Below are 17,637 nucleotides of genomic sequence, written 5' to 3' on the forward strand. Positions count from 1 at the left end.
TCGTGTACATGATGCAGTTCTGCTCCTGGCATTTCTGCTGGAGTTGACAAGCTGCAAACACCATGTATGTGGTCCCTCGTCCTTTCCAGAAGTCAAACTGATTCTAATTAGATTGTCTTCTAAATAACATAAAAGTTCAACATGTTATTTCTATCTGCATAGAACTGAATTCCATCTGCCTTATTGCTCAACCACGCATCTAGTAGCTCTCTGGGTTTGCATTGGAGAGTTCTTTTGATGGTGTCGAAGGCTGCCTTCTTAGATGTTCAAGTGCTGTCTTCAAAACAGGCCTTATGTAGCCGATGTTTCTCATTCAGAAGTCTCCTCAAGCCAGTCGTTATGTTTAGGTGTGGTAGGACCAAGGATTTTGGGTACAGATGAGTACACAGAGTGTCTAAAGGATGTCCAGTTTTCCTCTGAGGTTACATTTATTGTATCTAGATTGCTGCATAGTTCTTCCACAAATGACTGTTTCACATTCACCTGTTTAAATTTGGAAATCGTAAGATTTTGTGGCACTTCTTTTGCCTTGTTTTCGTCTGTTTGGCTGAATCTGGATATTGAGCTTAGAAACTATGGTCATCTCCAGCATTCTGCACTTTTCATGGCCTTCAGCACTCGCATATTCTGCCTGTCTCCTCTCCTGACATTACTGTAGTCCATAAGATGCCAGTGCTAGGAGCGTTGGTGCATCCAAGGCGTATGTTTCCTGCCAGTGATTACTGGCCATGTCTGATGATCTGTGCCAACTTTGGCAATGGAGTCACAAGGACGATGCGGTTGTCTGCCTTTGGTACTTCTGCCTTACGAGACTCCAGTTCTTCTTAAAAGTTGTCCATGATCTCGTCTGGGTTAGTCATGGTTGGCTGCTAAACAAGGATGGACCGAGAAGATACGAAGAATCGATATATTTCTTTTTTCTTTCATTTGTAACCTCTCGGTCAAACCAAAGGTCAATTCAATTATAGAAACAGCAAAATTAGTCAGAATATATTGGGTTTCCTTTATGGCGGAGAAATTTCCGGCAAATAAAATGTCTTATTTTTCTGTAAATTACAGGTGGCAATCTACAGTTTCGAATTTTGCATATTGTAGACTTTTAAAGAAAAAGAATTTCCCAGGTTTTACTACCTCGTTTTACTATTTAAAGTAGACCTTTTATATTTTAGGTGTTGTTAAAAGAACTTTTAATTCCCTTTATTTTGGTTTATGATTAATGAGCATAATTTAGGTTATAGAGTATATAGCTTGGCCTCACATCAAATGTACATCTATAACAAAAATGCTAGTTTCGCTTGGTCGTTTTAACTTAATGGACTTCCGAGATAAACTTAAAAGAGCCAATAACTTCGTATTTTACTTTTTATAAATTTTGGAATTCATTCATTGCATTTTACAGGAACAGGTATTGTCTAGTCTTGCAAAATTCGTTTCCCCTATTTTAATAACTGCTGAGGAAAGTGTACTTTCAGTTTATACTAATTCATGCTGATTTTTCAAGCACCTCGGAGCAGCCATGTTGGTTAGCTGTGTGCTTAGAGTATGTAGAATTTTCACAAGTACGGTATCCAAAGCAATTTTGGTCTCAGTACATAAACGTAGTATAGAGGCATGCTAACAGTCACTCCGTTGTGCATGTTGCAAATGCAAACAACTTCACCTTACACGTGTCGCTCTCTCAGAGATACATAATATCTGTAGACTGCGCTGATATGCATCTGAAGCACATTTTTGTTTGGATGAAATAGATGAGATCGTTTTAAATGATAAGAATTAATATTGAATTATGTTCATTTGTAAAATTATTGTACAGATATTTTACAATTGTAATGTTTTATAATATCAGATTTTGAAAAGATGTAATGTCTAAATTTTAATAATTTTTAATAAAATCATCATAAAGGGACGAGTACATTTTAAAATTGTACAATACTTTTTAATTTATATTTTTTGTTTTCTTCAAGTAATAAATAAAATTATAAAATTTCAGTTTCATTTTTATGGGTTATGCAATTTTCATTATATATACAACAGAGAAATGCGGTGGCATTATATGTGTGTGTGTGCACGCACTTTGGTTCCCTTATTTGAACTGTGTTATCTATATCTATTTCTGATGTAAGTATATGTAAGTATATATGACAATAACCTTTTATCAATAACAAAAAAAAAACAAGAAAAAAAACAACACAAAAAAACAAGAAATAAAATCCTAAAATATTATCTACTTCATATAGATTACAGATGAGACGTAGAACTGTAGAAAAACCCCACAACATTGTAGGCAAAATACTATAAAGAGGGTTCAGTCCAATATGATTCTTTTAACAGACGTTCCATTTTCGAATTAATAATGTTAATTTTCTCCAATGAAAAATGTTGCAAATTCTGGAATTAAAGTGTGTGGAGAGGATACGTCAGACTGAAAGGATGGATCGATACATTTATTTATGTGAAATCTATGCTTCTTCATGTGTTTAGATACGTACGTTCGGGTTTGTCCGACACGTTTTTTTAAACATAATTTATCAAATACGTAACGGTTAATATTGCACAGTTAGATCCATATGGAATCTTCAATATTTCTTTGATATTGCTTCTACTAAAATAGGAATTTTCATTATCTGGGTCTACTATGTTTACCTGATGTAGCATGACTTTTAAACGTTCATCAACTTCATTAAGTACTGAACTATGCTGAAATTATTAATTCTGATGCCAGAACCAACATGTCCTACTCTAGTTATATTTGTCATACTTATATTTCATATTCGTCTCCTATTATTGTTTATACGTAGGTATATATGTTAAGTTCTTTCATTCTGCTTTTATTTTGTGCCAATGTATTCCTTATGGAATATGTATATACACTAACAAGGCAACATATATAACAGATATCTATCCTTTCCTCATTGACATTTTTCTTTTACTTCTGTTTATCATGTGCTACAAAATACAACTTTTCTGTCCAATACCAAATAGCGCAAACCCTTCCAATACATAACGTATTGAAAAATAACCTGCAAAACAAACCATTCAACAGAACTAAATTCCTTCCTTTTCATACATTTCATGCATATTAACCTCAGAAATAGCTTCGTTACATGCCATTAATATTGCATTCTCACTTGAAAGTATCATTCTTATTCTTTTCTTTCTAGCATGCGATGTAAATAGACGACCTAAGAGAAATGACCGATCGGTTCACTCTACGTCATAGTCGCTAAATAAGCGACTTCTCTGCTATCTGGCGATTTACTGTTATCCCCAAGCCGACTAGCTCTGAGGACACGTCGATATATTAAAAGTAACAAAATAGTTCAACACATTTGGCCCAACTACTTTGTTTATTTTCATGACTTGCTAAGGTCATTCTAACATGTACCATAATTATAATTTAAACTAAGTAAAATTCTTTGTAAAATGAATTAACACGTGCTTTGCAAACGTAATGTTGCCTATGTCTGTTGCCCGGTCTTTAGTTTCGGAGTGCGCAGAATGACATGTTGCCGGAACATGTAAAGTTTGCTGAACGGTGTTTCTATTAGTCTGGAGACTATTTATATTATTTGGATAGCTTTTGCTATTTTCTTTACCAGAGGACATCCAGCCATTCCATAGGAGTCTGGTTTACTAATAGGCTTTCTCTAAGCTTAGAAAGAAAAAAGAATGAAAACAATTTGTAAGACATCAGACTCAAATGATGGACTCAGGAGGAAAGTTTAGGACTATGAACATCAACTAAAGTGAAATTATAATTTATTTTGAGACATATATACAACTAGAGCTTTTAGTTGCTTAGTATAAGTCCATACAATTAAAATATGGAAAGCAACGGTGGAAAATACTTCTCAGAATGGGAAGAAGACACAAAAATGACTGTTTTATTTTCACCATTTAGAGAGAAGAGTCTAAATCCGAGGTCTTGGGAACAGAAAATGATGTTCTGGACCGAAATGATCCTGAATGAAGCTCATGCCAGTGGTGAAGCAATAATTTCTCTGAAATCACTTCCCAGGAAATTCGAAAGGAAGGGCAGGACCCCTGTTTGTCTGCAAACTGTGATGGAGGAGATGATAAGGTTCTTTATATAGGCCGGGCTAGTCCTACAATGCAAGACATATCACATGCTGTTTTTGTTTTTGTTTTAGTGCTATGTCTTACTATCCAAATAACGGCCTTGTATAGCGTGTCCCGATGTCGCTGACATCGGAATCGGTAGTCAAACTTCACTTGACAGCCTATATCGACACTCTTCCTCTACTTTATGTGTAAATAATATACTTACTGTGCTGTCATTATCCTGGCGGAACGAAAATATGACACTAGCATATGGACGCATTTTCATGTTCCATTGACATACATTTGAATTTGTTGCAATGCGATGGTAGTTGAAGTATGTTTAAGTAAGTTCATGTGGGGGATATGTTTCTTGAACAAAACGATACATTGCTTATGGTTCCAATAGGCATGATATATTTTTTATTCATTTCCTTAAAGAATACTATTTTAACTTTACCCAATTTCAGCAATCTAGGCTTTCTTCAATTTCCAGCCAATGAAATGTAGGCTAACGAAACTTGAAAATAGGTCCATTTCTTTTGTGAGAATTTGAATTTATTAGAGGAAAGACACGAGGATAAGTAAAGTCTGACAAAAACATTATAACTTTGCTTTGTAGAAAAGTGTCATTATTGGTTGCCAGTGTGTGAAAATTCTGAAATTTCGACTTTTGTTGCACTTTTAGTCAAAACACACTTCATAGCGCTGCTAGTTAGGCGGTAAGACCCATTGCCCCCCCCCCCCCAAGAAAATATTTGGTGATGTGTCTTTCATTGTAGGACCAAGGCTGGGCTAGTTATATATTGTAAGATGCTAACATTTTTTTGTTGTTGTTTTTTTATACTAAGGTTGTGAGCTTACTGCCTAAATAACGGGATGGTGTAGCCTGTTCGGGGGTCAACTAACATCGGAACAAGAAGTCAGATTTTCAGGAATATCTCATACACTTGGTAGCCTTTAGTCCTACATGTAAGACCTCGACGCTGATATTTATGTTTGGGTGTCTGGGTCTTACTGCCTAAATAATGTGCTGTATAGCATGTAGCCCATAGGTGCTTTTCTAGAAAGTAAAGTCATGTTGATTTAGTCGGGCTTTACTTTGTCTTTTTTCTGTTAAATTAAAATCAGGTAAAAGAATATTAAGTATCTTAAACAAAATGAAGCTATCTAAACAGGTTATTCAATATTAGTATAATTTTATTTTGTTTTGTTAAAGAAACAATTCAGCTTAATTCAGTTTTGCCATTCCTGGCTTCCAGCATATTCCAGTCAGATGAATTATAGGTCAGCTGAACTTGAAAACACGTTCTTTTGCTTCTCTCCAAATCTGAATTTTTTTTATTTTGAAAAAGACATTACATAAATTAAATTTAAAGCAATGTGACTTTTGTTTGTAGAAAAGCATAGATATGGGCTGCCAAGTGTGTGATATATCCCCATATATTTGATTTCTTGTTCTGATGTTAGTCGACCTCAGAACATGCCACACAACACCATTATGTAGGCAAAAAGACATTGACCTAAAAAGCACAAATATCAGGGGAGGTGTCCTACATGGTATGACTGAGGCTGGGCTTACACGAAACACCCACATATACCCAGATATAAACCAAATATACCTTTGAAATGCATAGAATACAAAGCATATGCTTTTTATATGTCAAATATTACAAAAAAATATCAGAAACATAGATAAGTTGCAGTAGATGGTTAATGTTTTCTGTGCATATCATAACACATACCTTGGTGTGCATTTTTTGTGTTTGTTTTCGACATGCTTATGTGTACTACTGATACATGTACAATTTCAAAATGTTTATCATGACATAAAAATTCACAATATTTAGAAGTTTCTCTTTTTCACAGTTTTTTTATACCTAAATAACAAGTAGCTTGTTTATATAGTGTATCATAGACCAACAAGTAAGTCTCCATCCTTTTTTCTTCTTTTATTTTTGACATTACTACCATCCACATACAGAGGTCAGTTGAAATAAATTGATTAATTACTGGTGAGTGGCTGATAATCCTACATAACAGGCGGCTGAAAACAAATAGAGCCAAGCTGTCAGGAAAATATGCAGAGAACTATATGTTGGTTTCAGAGTATCAACACTATTAAAGGTATATTGATAATTTCACACTGAAATCATCACTGACATTCAAATAGTAACACTGCTATCTAACTCATTCCAGCAGGTGATTGGCTGTTTTTATTCATTTAGGCCTTTGTCTTTGATGACAAAGAAAATCTTTTTACCCTGCTATTTTGTTTCAAAACAAAATATTTGTAACCAGTAACATGTTGAAATATATTTCCAAGATTTTCCCAGATTCATTTTGAGAAATTCTATGATGACAGAATTAGACTCTTGTAAGGCAAGATGAAAGATAAGACATGAGTAAAGCAAATGTTTGCACCTGCTGGATACGGGTGTCAAGCCTGTTTTAGTTCATATGTAGAAACTGTCAATAAGTTTGTGCACAAATATACCAGAAATAGAATCAAATTTGCATTCTTTACACAGTATATGTTTTGGATATCTTGTATTTGATGAAGATTTTGTTTACTAGATTAACCCAGTACCAGTGCTCAAAGAAAATTTATTTTAGACACATGTGCCAGGCTGTGACTTAAATAAATCACAAGCCCAGACTGAAATTCCACAAGCCCGGACACCTATTTCTACATGCCCAAAATTTCCCTTTGTTTATTATTTCACATAACTTTGCAGTACCTACAGTTCAAATATAAATTCAATAGGCTTCAAAGGGGTTTGAAGGTAATGCAAGTGTCATTAGTGTTAATTGCTATGCTGACATGCTTCACTAAGTAAAACTCCATCAACCAAAATTTCTGAAATGTATTTTTGTTGGGCTTTGCTGATAGCTAACCTAAATCAGCTTTAAAAAATGAGTTACACCTGATAGTGCTTTGCATTCTATAAATGCAGTAAAATCCAACTTCAAAGAAACGTTTCTGATGTGCACAGACCTCTCAAAAATATAATACATATCGCTTAAACATTCTAATTCAAGGCAATGATGTCTAATAACTTTTGTTCCTGTACATGCTTTTAGTATCTCTTTGATTTATATACAATGCATTGTTCACTGCCAGATCCTACCTATGCAAATTAGCACAATGGGATCTCCCAATGCATCCCTCAAACACATCTCACTAGCTCTCCCACTGCACAAATACATCTCACTAGCTATTGTCAGCCAGTTAAGTAATATGTAAAATGGTGGTTTCTACCTGACCTCTTTGCCTTTAATTGCCACTATTTAAACTGCCCATGGGATAGTTTTACATAAGCTCCAATCATTACTGTTTACCGTTTATACATGCTACATGTAACAGACATATACTGAAAGTGTCTTATTTTTGTTTGATAAATACTGTATAGTATGTTTTTTTAAAACTCAACAGTGTCAGAAGGTTTGGGAGTACAAAATCATATTTTTAACTTGACATGCCATGCTTCAATTTGATTAAAATCAGATCTCTGTTTTAAATAGGTCAGTGGTGATCTGATTTAGATTGTGTGGTGTTATGGCAGGTATGTTAACATTTTGAAAATATATTTACACATTTCATCAGAATGATCAATTTCCTCAGGCAAATTAAATTTTCTTTTTCGGCAAGCCTGACAGGTACCTCACTTAGAATACAGAATGAGCCCACCCTAACATTACAGGGGCCCCTGGTGTCTGGTTATCTGAATTTTGAGCACTGCCCAGTATATAAAATCACTGTCACATTAGCCAACATGTATTGATGTTGTTTTCATCTGGTATCATGTGAATGTATGACTAGTGTTTTAGTTTTGTTTAATTGATTTTTTTAAAATCAGATGTTTCACCAGTCCTTTTTATTTATTGTAAAAGCCAAAGTAAGAGAAGTCAAAAGACCTTTTTGTCAATGTTTTTTTCCTTCTATCAATATTTCCAGTGATTGGTTCTAAGCAGAGATGATAAAATTTTGTTTAAATTACCAGAGGTAGGTGCATGTCATCCCCAGATGCTGAAATGGATGTGTACTTCTTAACAGTAATGAAAGTTGGTACAAATAGGACAATATAAAATAACATATTGCACAGTACATGTATATTATTTAACAAATGAAATAATATGTTGAAGAAAATAAATAATGAATACAAGCAATTTCAAGCTATCAAGATGTTTATAACTGTACTATATTAAGACTATACTGAAAGGAACTTGGACAATCAAGTCCTTTTTTGACAGCTCCAGTGGCTCTGTGGTAGAGCGTCTGCCTCAAATGCAGGAGGTTGCAGGTTCGAACTCCCGGCGGAGTCATACCAAAGACTTACAAAAATGGTACTAAAAGCTGCCTCGCTAGGCACTCAGCATTAAGAGGTCAGTGTTAGGACTTTTCGGCCTGGTGTTAAGATAATGTGACTAGGTGGGACATCATGCTATATGTCTGTGGCATGATGCCCCAGCGCTAAACATCACTATAAACTGCCACACTGCAGACATCGTAGCGATATGATTGTTAAAGCTGTGTTAAAAATGTAAATCACACACACCCAAATCAAGTATTTTAGCTGTTATTATTTTGGCTAATACAGCACATAGAAAGGCTGGTGAAACATTTAAATCTGTTCAGTATAAAACTAAGCTCTTTACATTTACACATAGAACCAGCTAGAAATATGTTGGCTATTATGACAGAGCAATTTTGTTCATTGGGTTCATTTAGGTACAAAAATCTGAACTAAAGTTTCTTATGAACTTTTGTGTTAGTTTTGTCAAATAAATGATGCCCAAAGAACATTCATTGTGTATATAAATTATAATGCAGTTTTGAATCTATTTGGGGTACACATGTATTTGTGCACACCCAAATATGCATAACTATTGCTGAGTATTGTCTCTTCTTTGTCTTTGACTAGATGTGAGGGGTTCCTTTTTTTCCCTGAAAGTTTGCAGGTTATGTCATATAGCATCTTCATATCTTTCTTCCCAGCTGCACTCCATAAACTTTGCCCAAACTCAACAATCCAGAGAAGTGCTACTGTAATCCAATTAACACGTGTCAAAGAGATGAAAAAAGTAAATAAGGAGAATATTAAAAAGAAAAGAATTAAAAAAAGAACAAAGAAAGAAATAGAGAAAATTTAAATTACTGATATATTGTGTACACATATATGTTACTTAATTTCACCACTATATTAAATTTTTATAGCAAAAGAAACAGGATGAACAATGAACTTGCTATCAGGCTTCACTTATTTAAACTAAAAAAGTGTACATGTAGAGAACCATACATACCAAATGCTTTTTTAATTTAAATTCTATGCTTGAGTGTCTTTGTGCATTTTTGAAAATGTTTACTTTAATTAAAAAGCAAACATTGAAAACAGAGAACAGATGTTATACTTTAAAAGGGCCAGCAAGTAAAACAAATGACTGATCAATCATGAGCCATCACTTTAAATTGGGGTCTTGCTGCTTTTGTTAAACATGGCTTGAAGGGAATTAATATAGAATAGAGATTGGTTTCAAAAACATGACAAATGTGCTGGCAAAGCATTGTAAGAAGTTTCTTTTCTCCACCCTTTTTATTCTGTATACTCTGAGAACTTTATGAGTTTTTTTCTTCTTTTTTTTCTGTGTTGCCAGTGTTATACACCATGTGACATCAGTTTGGATTGCATTACTTGTAAAATATCTTATTACTTGTAGTTACACTGAAGTAATGGTAAATACAGATTGCTTTCAAGTACAGTTATTTTGTCTTATTCTTTTGGCTTTACCTATTTTTGAGACATTTTATCTATGTCATGATTCTATGTTGCCCTTTGAGAATCTGGGTTCTGTCCTTGAATTGCCCTTGATTTTTTTCTTCACATAAACGTTTATGAACCCTGTTTTTTTGATACAGATCTAGGTCCCATAGGTGAAAATATTTGGCTTGCTCTGATCTTAGCAACAGTCTTACATTAGAACTCAGATTTCTTTTCTTTTTCTTCACATTTATTTAAAATCAAGTTTAGTAAATTCAAATCCTTTTGAAGACAAGAATTTCTCCCACAACAAATGCCAATGGAGTTTTCAGATTAGATTAATCTCTGAAATTAGAGGGGATCAGTTGGAATAAACATGAAGCCAGTTAGATGATATTAGGTTTTGATTAGTTTATTTCATGGAAGATGTTGATAATAAAATTAAGATGTACCATCGGATTCCTTAAAATCTGCCCAAAACGTTTTAAAGTTAAAAGTTATTTTTGCATGTAACTTTAATATCTTTGACTTGAATGGCTTGTGTCAGTTTGTCTGTATGTGACTTTAATATCTTTGACTTGAATGGCTTGTGAAGATTAGTATTGTATACATTTAATTGACCGACATGTTTAATCTTGATTTTTGTATAGTCTTGTGAAGGTATCTGTGTCTGTGCAAATTATGAGTGTTGTTTCCTTGGAGTCTTTTAGGAAAAGAATCTTTTTTTTATTGCTATCAGGAGAGGGTGTTCAGGTTTGCAGATGATTGATTATACAGTTATTTTATTTCTCCTTAGACAAAAATTGATTGTGGTTTTGTTGGTTAATCCCATTTTTAGGAACATGATAGGTTGGTTATACATGGCTGCCAGTATAGCTGGTGGAGGAAGAACCCAGAAGAATCTCATTTAATGCTTCACCAGCTTGGGTTCCATCTGTGTGAGGGAATGAGTCTTTATAAGTAATATGCCATTATTGCATAATGATGCCACCATGATCTATATTTCATGTTTGAGTGACGTAAGTTGCTAAATATTTATGTGTTTTTTAAAGTTTATTTGTTGGATGCTGTTTATATTCCAGTCATGGAACTTGATTAATTGAATGCAGCTCTGGTGGTACTACTCTTTTAGGACCAAAGAATGTCACTGTGGCTTTCATAAATTGTTACTAAGAAGGCTCTTCTGACCAGTGCAATTTGTATGTAGGAATACATATGTTTATTCAGTGTTAATTTCCATATTAATGACAACACATTGTGTATTGGGAATATCTTTTTTGCCCTCTCACAATATGTGTGTATATTGTTTAGCAGTATGTCAACATTATACTAGCTATGCAGGGCTAAATAAAAGTTAAAATAATAAATTTTAACAGTGTTAAGAGTTAACCTGTTCAGATAAAAAAAACTGAAATAAAATGAATCTTTACTTAGAAAGGATCCAACAATTGGTTTTCAAGATCACTTTAGTCTGAATTTATTTTCTGCATGACAGTTAATATTTCCAGTTGCTGCAAAAGACTACTAAAAACTTTTAAGAGGAGCACTCTGTAATCGTTGATTACACTTCCATTTATTTTTCAGGAATGGTAAGCTAAAAAAGCTATCAGATCTTCAACAGCAGGACAATGTAGGATGGTTATCGTGGGGATTCAGTAAACTTATTAAACAGCCAATCAAGTGGAGTTTTCAACTGTTGCCATGGCAACATTCTTGGAACAAAGAAGATGATTTATACGTTTTAGATGATATTCTGAAGGTAGTTCTTTTAGTGTCATAAATGTCTGTTTTCTTATCTGTGAATATGTATATCTACCCCTTATAAATAAAGACATTAAACCCCTCATTTACTCGTATTTTGAATTCCTCAAAAACCATTTATACAGTATATAAAATTTGTGCGGCATGCATCCATCTATCAGTGGGATTTAGATGTTCATCCTTGTTGAACACATAAAACTGGCAGATCCTGTTTGGGAATCCATGCTGTGCTTTCACATGTATATGCAAATGATGTACATCTCAGAGTGTATTTTTCTGCTTGGGTGGTAATATTAAATCACATAAACGCAAAACTCGGGTAAGCTGAATACACCTTAATCAGGAGTTTACTGTAAAAATAACACAAAATATAACAAGTTTTCAAGAAGGCTTAGGGATGTAGGTAAAACTTTGTGGCTGTGACTCTCAGATTGGAAGTGAATAGTTTAGGATGTATCATTCTGTAATTATGTTGAGATCCCTGATAATGTCCTTGATTTGTAATCTGGCTTTGATTAGTGTGGCAGATGTATATTATTGGTCTGTAATAAATTTTGTGTGGCAGGTGATTCTTGCTTCAGTGTAAAAACATGTTTTAAACAATAATACACTTTTCATGGCAGGTATGAATATGTCTCTAAAGCATGTGCCTGACTATTTTAGACTCATTGTGCAGTATAGTGGTAACCCTCTTTTTAGGTTTCACCTTCTGCAGTAAGAAATCGGCCTTATAATAGGGATGGCCTTTTTAGAGGGGATGACTTATCTATGGCAGGAATTGCACTGGGCTTCGCCAATGTTGCAAATTGTGATTTTGTTTCCTTATTGATGACAAAATATGCCATCTGGCTATCTTTTTGGCAACAACATTTTTGGCTGTTATAAATTGTACATACAGTCTAGGGTTTGGAACTAAGAAATTCAAAGACACCATAACAGGAAGTCACAAACTTGGATATAAAATTGCGCTTGAATCTATTGTTACATAAACAAATCCTCGGTTCATATTGACAAACCACCCTAACACAGCATTGTTATATCATAATCCACTTATGCTGATGTGTGGCCTTAGTACTCATTACTGTAATATAACCAAATTAGTCATGCTACCTGACTAGCGACAATCAGCCACCTCTGAAGGCAGTAACGGGAATGACTACAATCTACCAGATGATAGCAGTTTTTTTCCTTCTTGAAAAATGTACCAGAAAAACGAGTTTTGCTGAAACTTCAAAGAAAACTGATTACCTTTGAAGCAGCGATTGTTCTGTATGAATGCTAAACAAATGGAAAAAAATTCTGTCTCCATCACTTTGTTTACAATTATGTGATGTTGCCGAAGCAATAACAAATGGACATATGTTTGGTCCTTCAAAAAGCGCCTTTAGCAGTGCCTTCAGTAACTCATGAACCTGCATCAAAGCAAGCTGAAGACCTCTGATAAAAGAAAATCAGCAACAAACTTAAATAAAAGCATTGTTTCATTTTTCATAGTGATTGGAACATATTTATTGTGCCGTGAAAGTTTCCTTTCCCAACAAAAACTTCATGCCTACGATCGCTACCAAACGTGGTTTAAACATAATTAAAGTTCCAATATTTTGAAAAAATAGATATCTGGCCATCGGGTTAAAGTAAGGTGGAACATCACATAAGAATGTGAAACTTTTTAATTTTTTCACTTGTTTTCATTTCCTTATGAGTAGTCTTATCCCCTTGGTAGCCTCGGCATCATGGTAGTTTTTCTCTGGCTGACCAAAATCTAGGTCATTTTAAGTACTGTACATGTACCTGCAGCATATAAACAACTATACAGCCACATGCTAGTAGGACAATGAATATCAGAGTGAACTGTTTTGGGAAACATGTTTGTTGACAGTGGGATATAGATCAAGCAAGGACTGTCGTATTTTATATATACGTTTTTGTTCTGTTTTATAACTTGATTTGACTGGTACATGAATTTTTTAACTTATGATCAAATATTCCAATTCATGTATTTTTCATATGCATGTATATTATATAATACATTGTGGAGTGTACTACACAAATGTAAGTTGTCAATATACAAGTATACTTCAGACTAGTTATCTTCATTTAATCAAAATTTCCATTTGTTTCCCCTCTGCATAAATCCTAGTCACTGATGACAGGTCATCTCTTAAAGATTTCAATTTATTTTCAGCCCCCCCCCACCCCCTTTTATCTAAACATCCACTTACAGTGACAATATTCCTTGGTCCAGAGGATGTTGAGGTAAACGAAAAGTACTGCATTATGAAAATGGCGACATCTTTTAAAAATTGGTGAAAACAATATTGAGGTTGGCAATTTTTTTGGTCTACAACTTTTTTAAAGCAGCGCCATCCCTGTATGGGAGTAATAACAAAATATAAAGAATGAAAGTCAACTAATTTTTCAATATTTAATATTTTTATTTAAAAATCACAGGCATGTTATGAAATCACTATAATAAATCTTATGTTAGTATTATTTAAAATAATTATGAATAATTATCAATCAAATGGAAAACCACCTTGTCAGTAAATAGGGGCACACATATCTAACTAGCTGTAACTATCACCGCCCATCAGTTTCTTTTGCCCACTGCAGTTCAGTGTATATAGACAGTGTTTATTTGAATCTTTTTTATATTAAATTTCTCAGTAGTGATGACAAAATCTCATCTGATTTAGTTGAAGTGCGTTCACTTTTCCTTTTAAACTGAGAATATGTCAGCATTTTCACTTTTGGCAACAACATATTTCTTTATTGGCAATTTGTAGCTATTACATGAGAGTGTTTAGAAAGGAAGTGAGCTTGTCATGTGATATACTGTTTTAGTTTGGTACCCATATTAGTACATTTGTAATCTGTGAAGGAAATGCCACAACAGGTTACATACCATTTGAGCTTTCTGGCAACTGGGTGTCATATCGACTTGAACTAAACAATACGGTGGCATTTTTCTGTTGACTTTTGTCATCTTGATATTTATGGGTGGTAATAACAACCAGTAATTATCAAGTAACGAAATGTAACATCTGAGGAACACACAGCAAAACTGAGATTACTTACATTGTTGTAGAATTAAGGTTAATTTCTCAGCATGTTGAAACAAATGTTAGTATGCTGAATTTCAAAGTAAACAAATAAGAGCTTCTATAAATAAACCCAATTCTATGTATGATTGTTAGGGGTACATGGGTCAGGTTTTGCAGTAATATGCGTCAAAGGGACTATTAGATGGGTGGCCATTCTGTTGGGGTAATTTTGAACACAGACTTGTTGGTGCCATTGGATTCTGGCATAAACATGGAAACAATTGCTAACTAATTGTGTATGGTGTGGAATGAACTACAAGCCATTCCATTTGATTGTACTAAAGTGTGGAATGAACTACATGCCATTCCATTTGAATGTACAATACCTTCAGGCAGTGTTGCCAAGCATTCATTTTTTTCATAGTGAAATGCAAATGCATATACCAATATAGTAACACAGGGCTGATATTACTTTGCAAGTTATGAAAGTCCCTGCAATTCTTTTTTAACTTTCAGTAATATTTAAACAATTAAATCATCCAAAATTTGATCATTGTCATTTAGATATTAGAAAAACCCATTAAACTTGTTTCTCTTGTATCACAATCAAGAGTTACATATATTTAATTTGTATTGTTTGTGAGTTTTCAAAAAAATCTATTATATGCTTTGAATACTTGTATTTTGTACTTCACCTTGCCCAAATCAAGTTCACTCTGTTCCTGACTAAAGACACTGGTCTCACTTTTATTTTGATAAGCAAATAATACGTAGCTAATATTTGTATAAGAGTGTGGGTTAAATATTAGGACCATTATCTTGGTCTGAGTCAATGACATTATGTTTGTCATGTTCTTTATTACAATCTTAGTAACATAATCTTCTAGAATGGAATTTTCCATTAACCCATTTTATCCTGAATACGACTGCGGTTGTAATGCCTCATTCTATCCTGAATATGCCTACAGTCATAGTATCCCATTTAATCCTGAATACCACTATAGTCGTACTCTACTACATACGTGTTTAACGTCTCTAGAAACACGTGTTATACATCACAAATATTTGTGTACTTCTTCACCTACACAGGAAATGGTTAAAGCACGCATGCACAGTGAAATTTAAAAAAAAAACGCGGTTGGAAAAGAAATTGTTGACTTGAAAATCGATCGATAAAATGATGGACGACAACTCTGATGTAAACATGGATGTTGCTAGCGAGGGTAGCGATATTGAAGTTGATGAATTGGATGATTCCAATGATAATATTGACTTAAATGATGGGTTAGAATTGAATAAAGTTGATGAAAGGGATGAAGCATGGCTTCGTGCACTTTTCGACAGTGATTCAGAGAATGAAGCTGACTTTGAAGGCTTTCAAGAGGAATGGGTCCAGCATGATTTTTCACTTCGGTTGCAGCCAAGATTTAAATTGATAGAAGGAGCAACACCCAGGAGAAGCCGATGCACATCATTATTTTAAGTTACTTTGGGATGATTTAATCTGGATAAAACTTGTTGATGAAACAAATTGTTATGCTGAAAGATTTCTAGGATTAATTTGTGACAAGTTTTCATGAGAAACTGCACGCTGAAGTACATGTTCCAGAATGTGAAGTAAACAAATTGTTCCATGTGTCATGTTGTCCAATTTTAGTAAAATTATTATAACTTTTGAACTAACAGTGCTAGAAACTTCAAATTTGGACCAAAATACTAGAAATTGAATTACCTTTATTTTATTTGCATACTATTAGGATCATTTCATTCATCTTTATGGACAAAAGATTCACTGAACATCATGGTAAGTTTTTTTTCTTTGGTTTTGTTTTCTTCTTTCAAGTCATATTTCAAAATACAGTTGTGAGCATGTACATTGGTAAATGATAACAAAACATATATCACTATGTTGCAAATTTTATTACCTTTTCAGAGATATATAGTTTTATATACTTTATAAAAGAAATAACATTGTTACAACATTTTTAGTAAACATAGTAAAGGTAGTCACAATTTCTGCAGCTGCTGCTATATGATGCTCCATTTTAGCACAATGAATTTTGAATTGCTTCTCAGGATTCTTTCACTGCAGTTGAAATTGGGTAACAGGATAAATTGGGTTAAGTAATAGGTTTATAATTTTTAGAAAATGCTAATTGTGACCTAGGTCAAGACGAGGGCTTTATAATCTTGTTTATCTAGAAATTATTCATTCCTGTTGTAAGATCTTGAAGCAGAATCAGTCTTATTGTAGTGTTCACTATTTCATTTGGGCTGGAATTATTTATTCAGATTATTCTCTGGAATCAAAAAGTGCCAAATAATATTCATGGAAAGAAACTTTAATTTGGAAGTACATGTTTAGTGAATTCTGGCAAGGATATCTTGGAATATATTATTGTAATTCATCAAAAGACTGTTGGCACATCATCACAAGTCCTGTCATTGTTATATTAGTAAATTGGAGACTACAGGTGCCTCAACACCTTCAGAATTGGATCATATTTTTAATAAATTCTGGAGTTTATTTAGAACTTTATTCATTAGGACTGGTGTTATAACTGTTTGGATTTTTTTTGGATTTAATTAACAATACTGTAAGTTCTTTTTGAATTTTACAACACTTTTTGGTTTCACTCTTTTCTGTTACATAGACAAGACATAGAGTAATTTTAGATAAATGGGGCTCATGTGCAGGATATGAATTTCTGTAAAATGTTTAAGAAAACTTTGTTTTCAAATTCAGATTCAATTTGTTTCAGAATTTTCTAAGTTCCAGGTATTGTTTTGCATGTTTGAGAAATCTATAGTGAAACCAATTAGCTTTCACAATGTCATCTAAAGTGGTGGACCTTGTTTCAAATCCTACCCTGGAGGATTTAGAACCTTAGAAAATAGAATTGCAGCTAAAAAGATGGAATTAAAATTGTTGTTATGTTGTTAAATGCCGTTTTTCAGCACAAGATAGGCCATACATGGCAGCCAGAATGAATGGTGGAGGAAGAACCCAGGAT

General features: G+C 33.7%; 1 protein-coding gene across 1 annotated transcript in view; it reads left to right on the forward strand.

Annotated features, from left to right (window-relative positions):
* The first annotated feature begins 3,596 nt into the window (after positions 1-3,596).
* Positions 3,597-17,637, forward strand: part of LOC149772707 (charged multivesicular body protein 7-like) — a 72,763-nt gene continuing 58,722 nt past the window's right edge. Inside the window, exons 1-2 of the mRNA XM_089947472.1 lie at positions 3,597-4,081; positions 11,403-11,577. Of these exons, the coding sequence (XP_089803598.1) occupies positions 3,825-4,081; positions 11,403-11,577 (432 nt within the window). The 5' untranslated portion in view covers positions 3,597-3,824. The remainder of the gene's footprint in view (positions 4,082-11,402; positions 11,578-17,637) is intronic.

The sequence above is a fragment of the Sinohyriopsis cumingii genome, unplaced genomic scaffold (genome assembly GCF_028554795.1).
Source record: "Sinohyriopsis cumingii isolate HCF-2022 unplaced genomic scaffold, ASM2855479v2 utg001237l, whole genome shotgun sequence".
NCBI lineage: Eukaryota > Metazoa > Mollusca > Bivalvia > Unionida > Unionidae > Sinohyriopsis > Sinohyriopsis cumingii.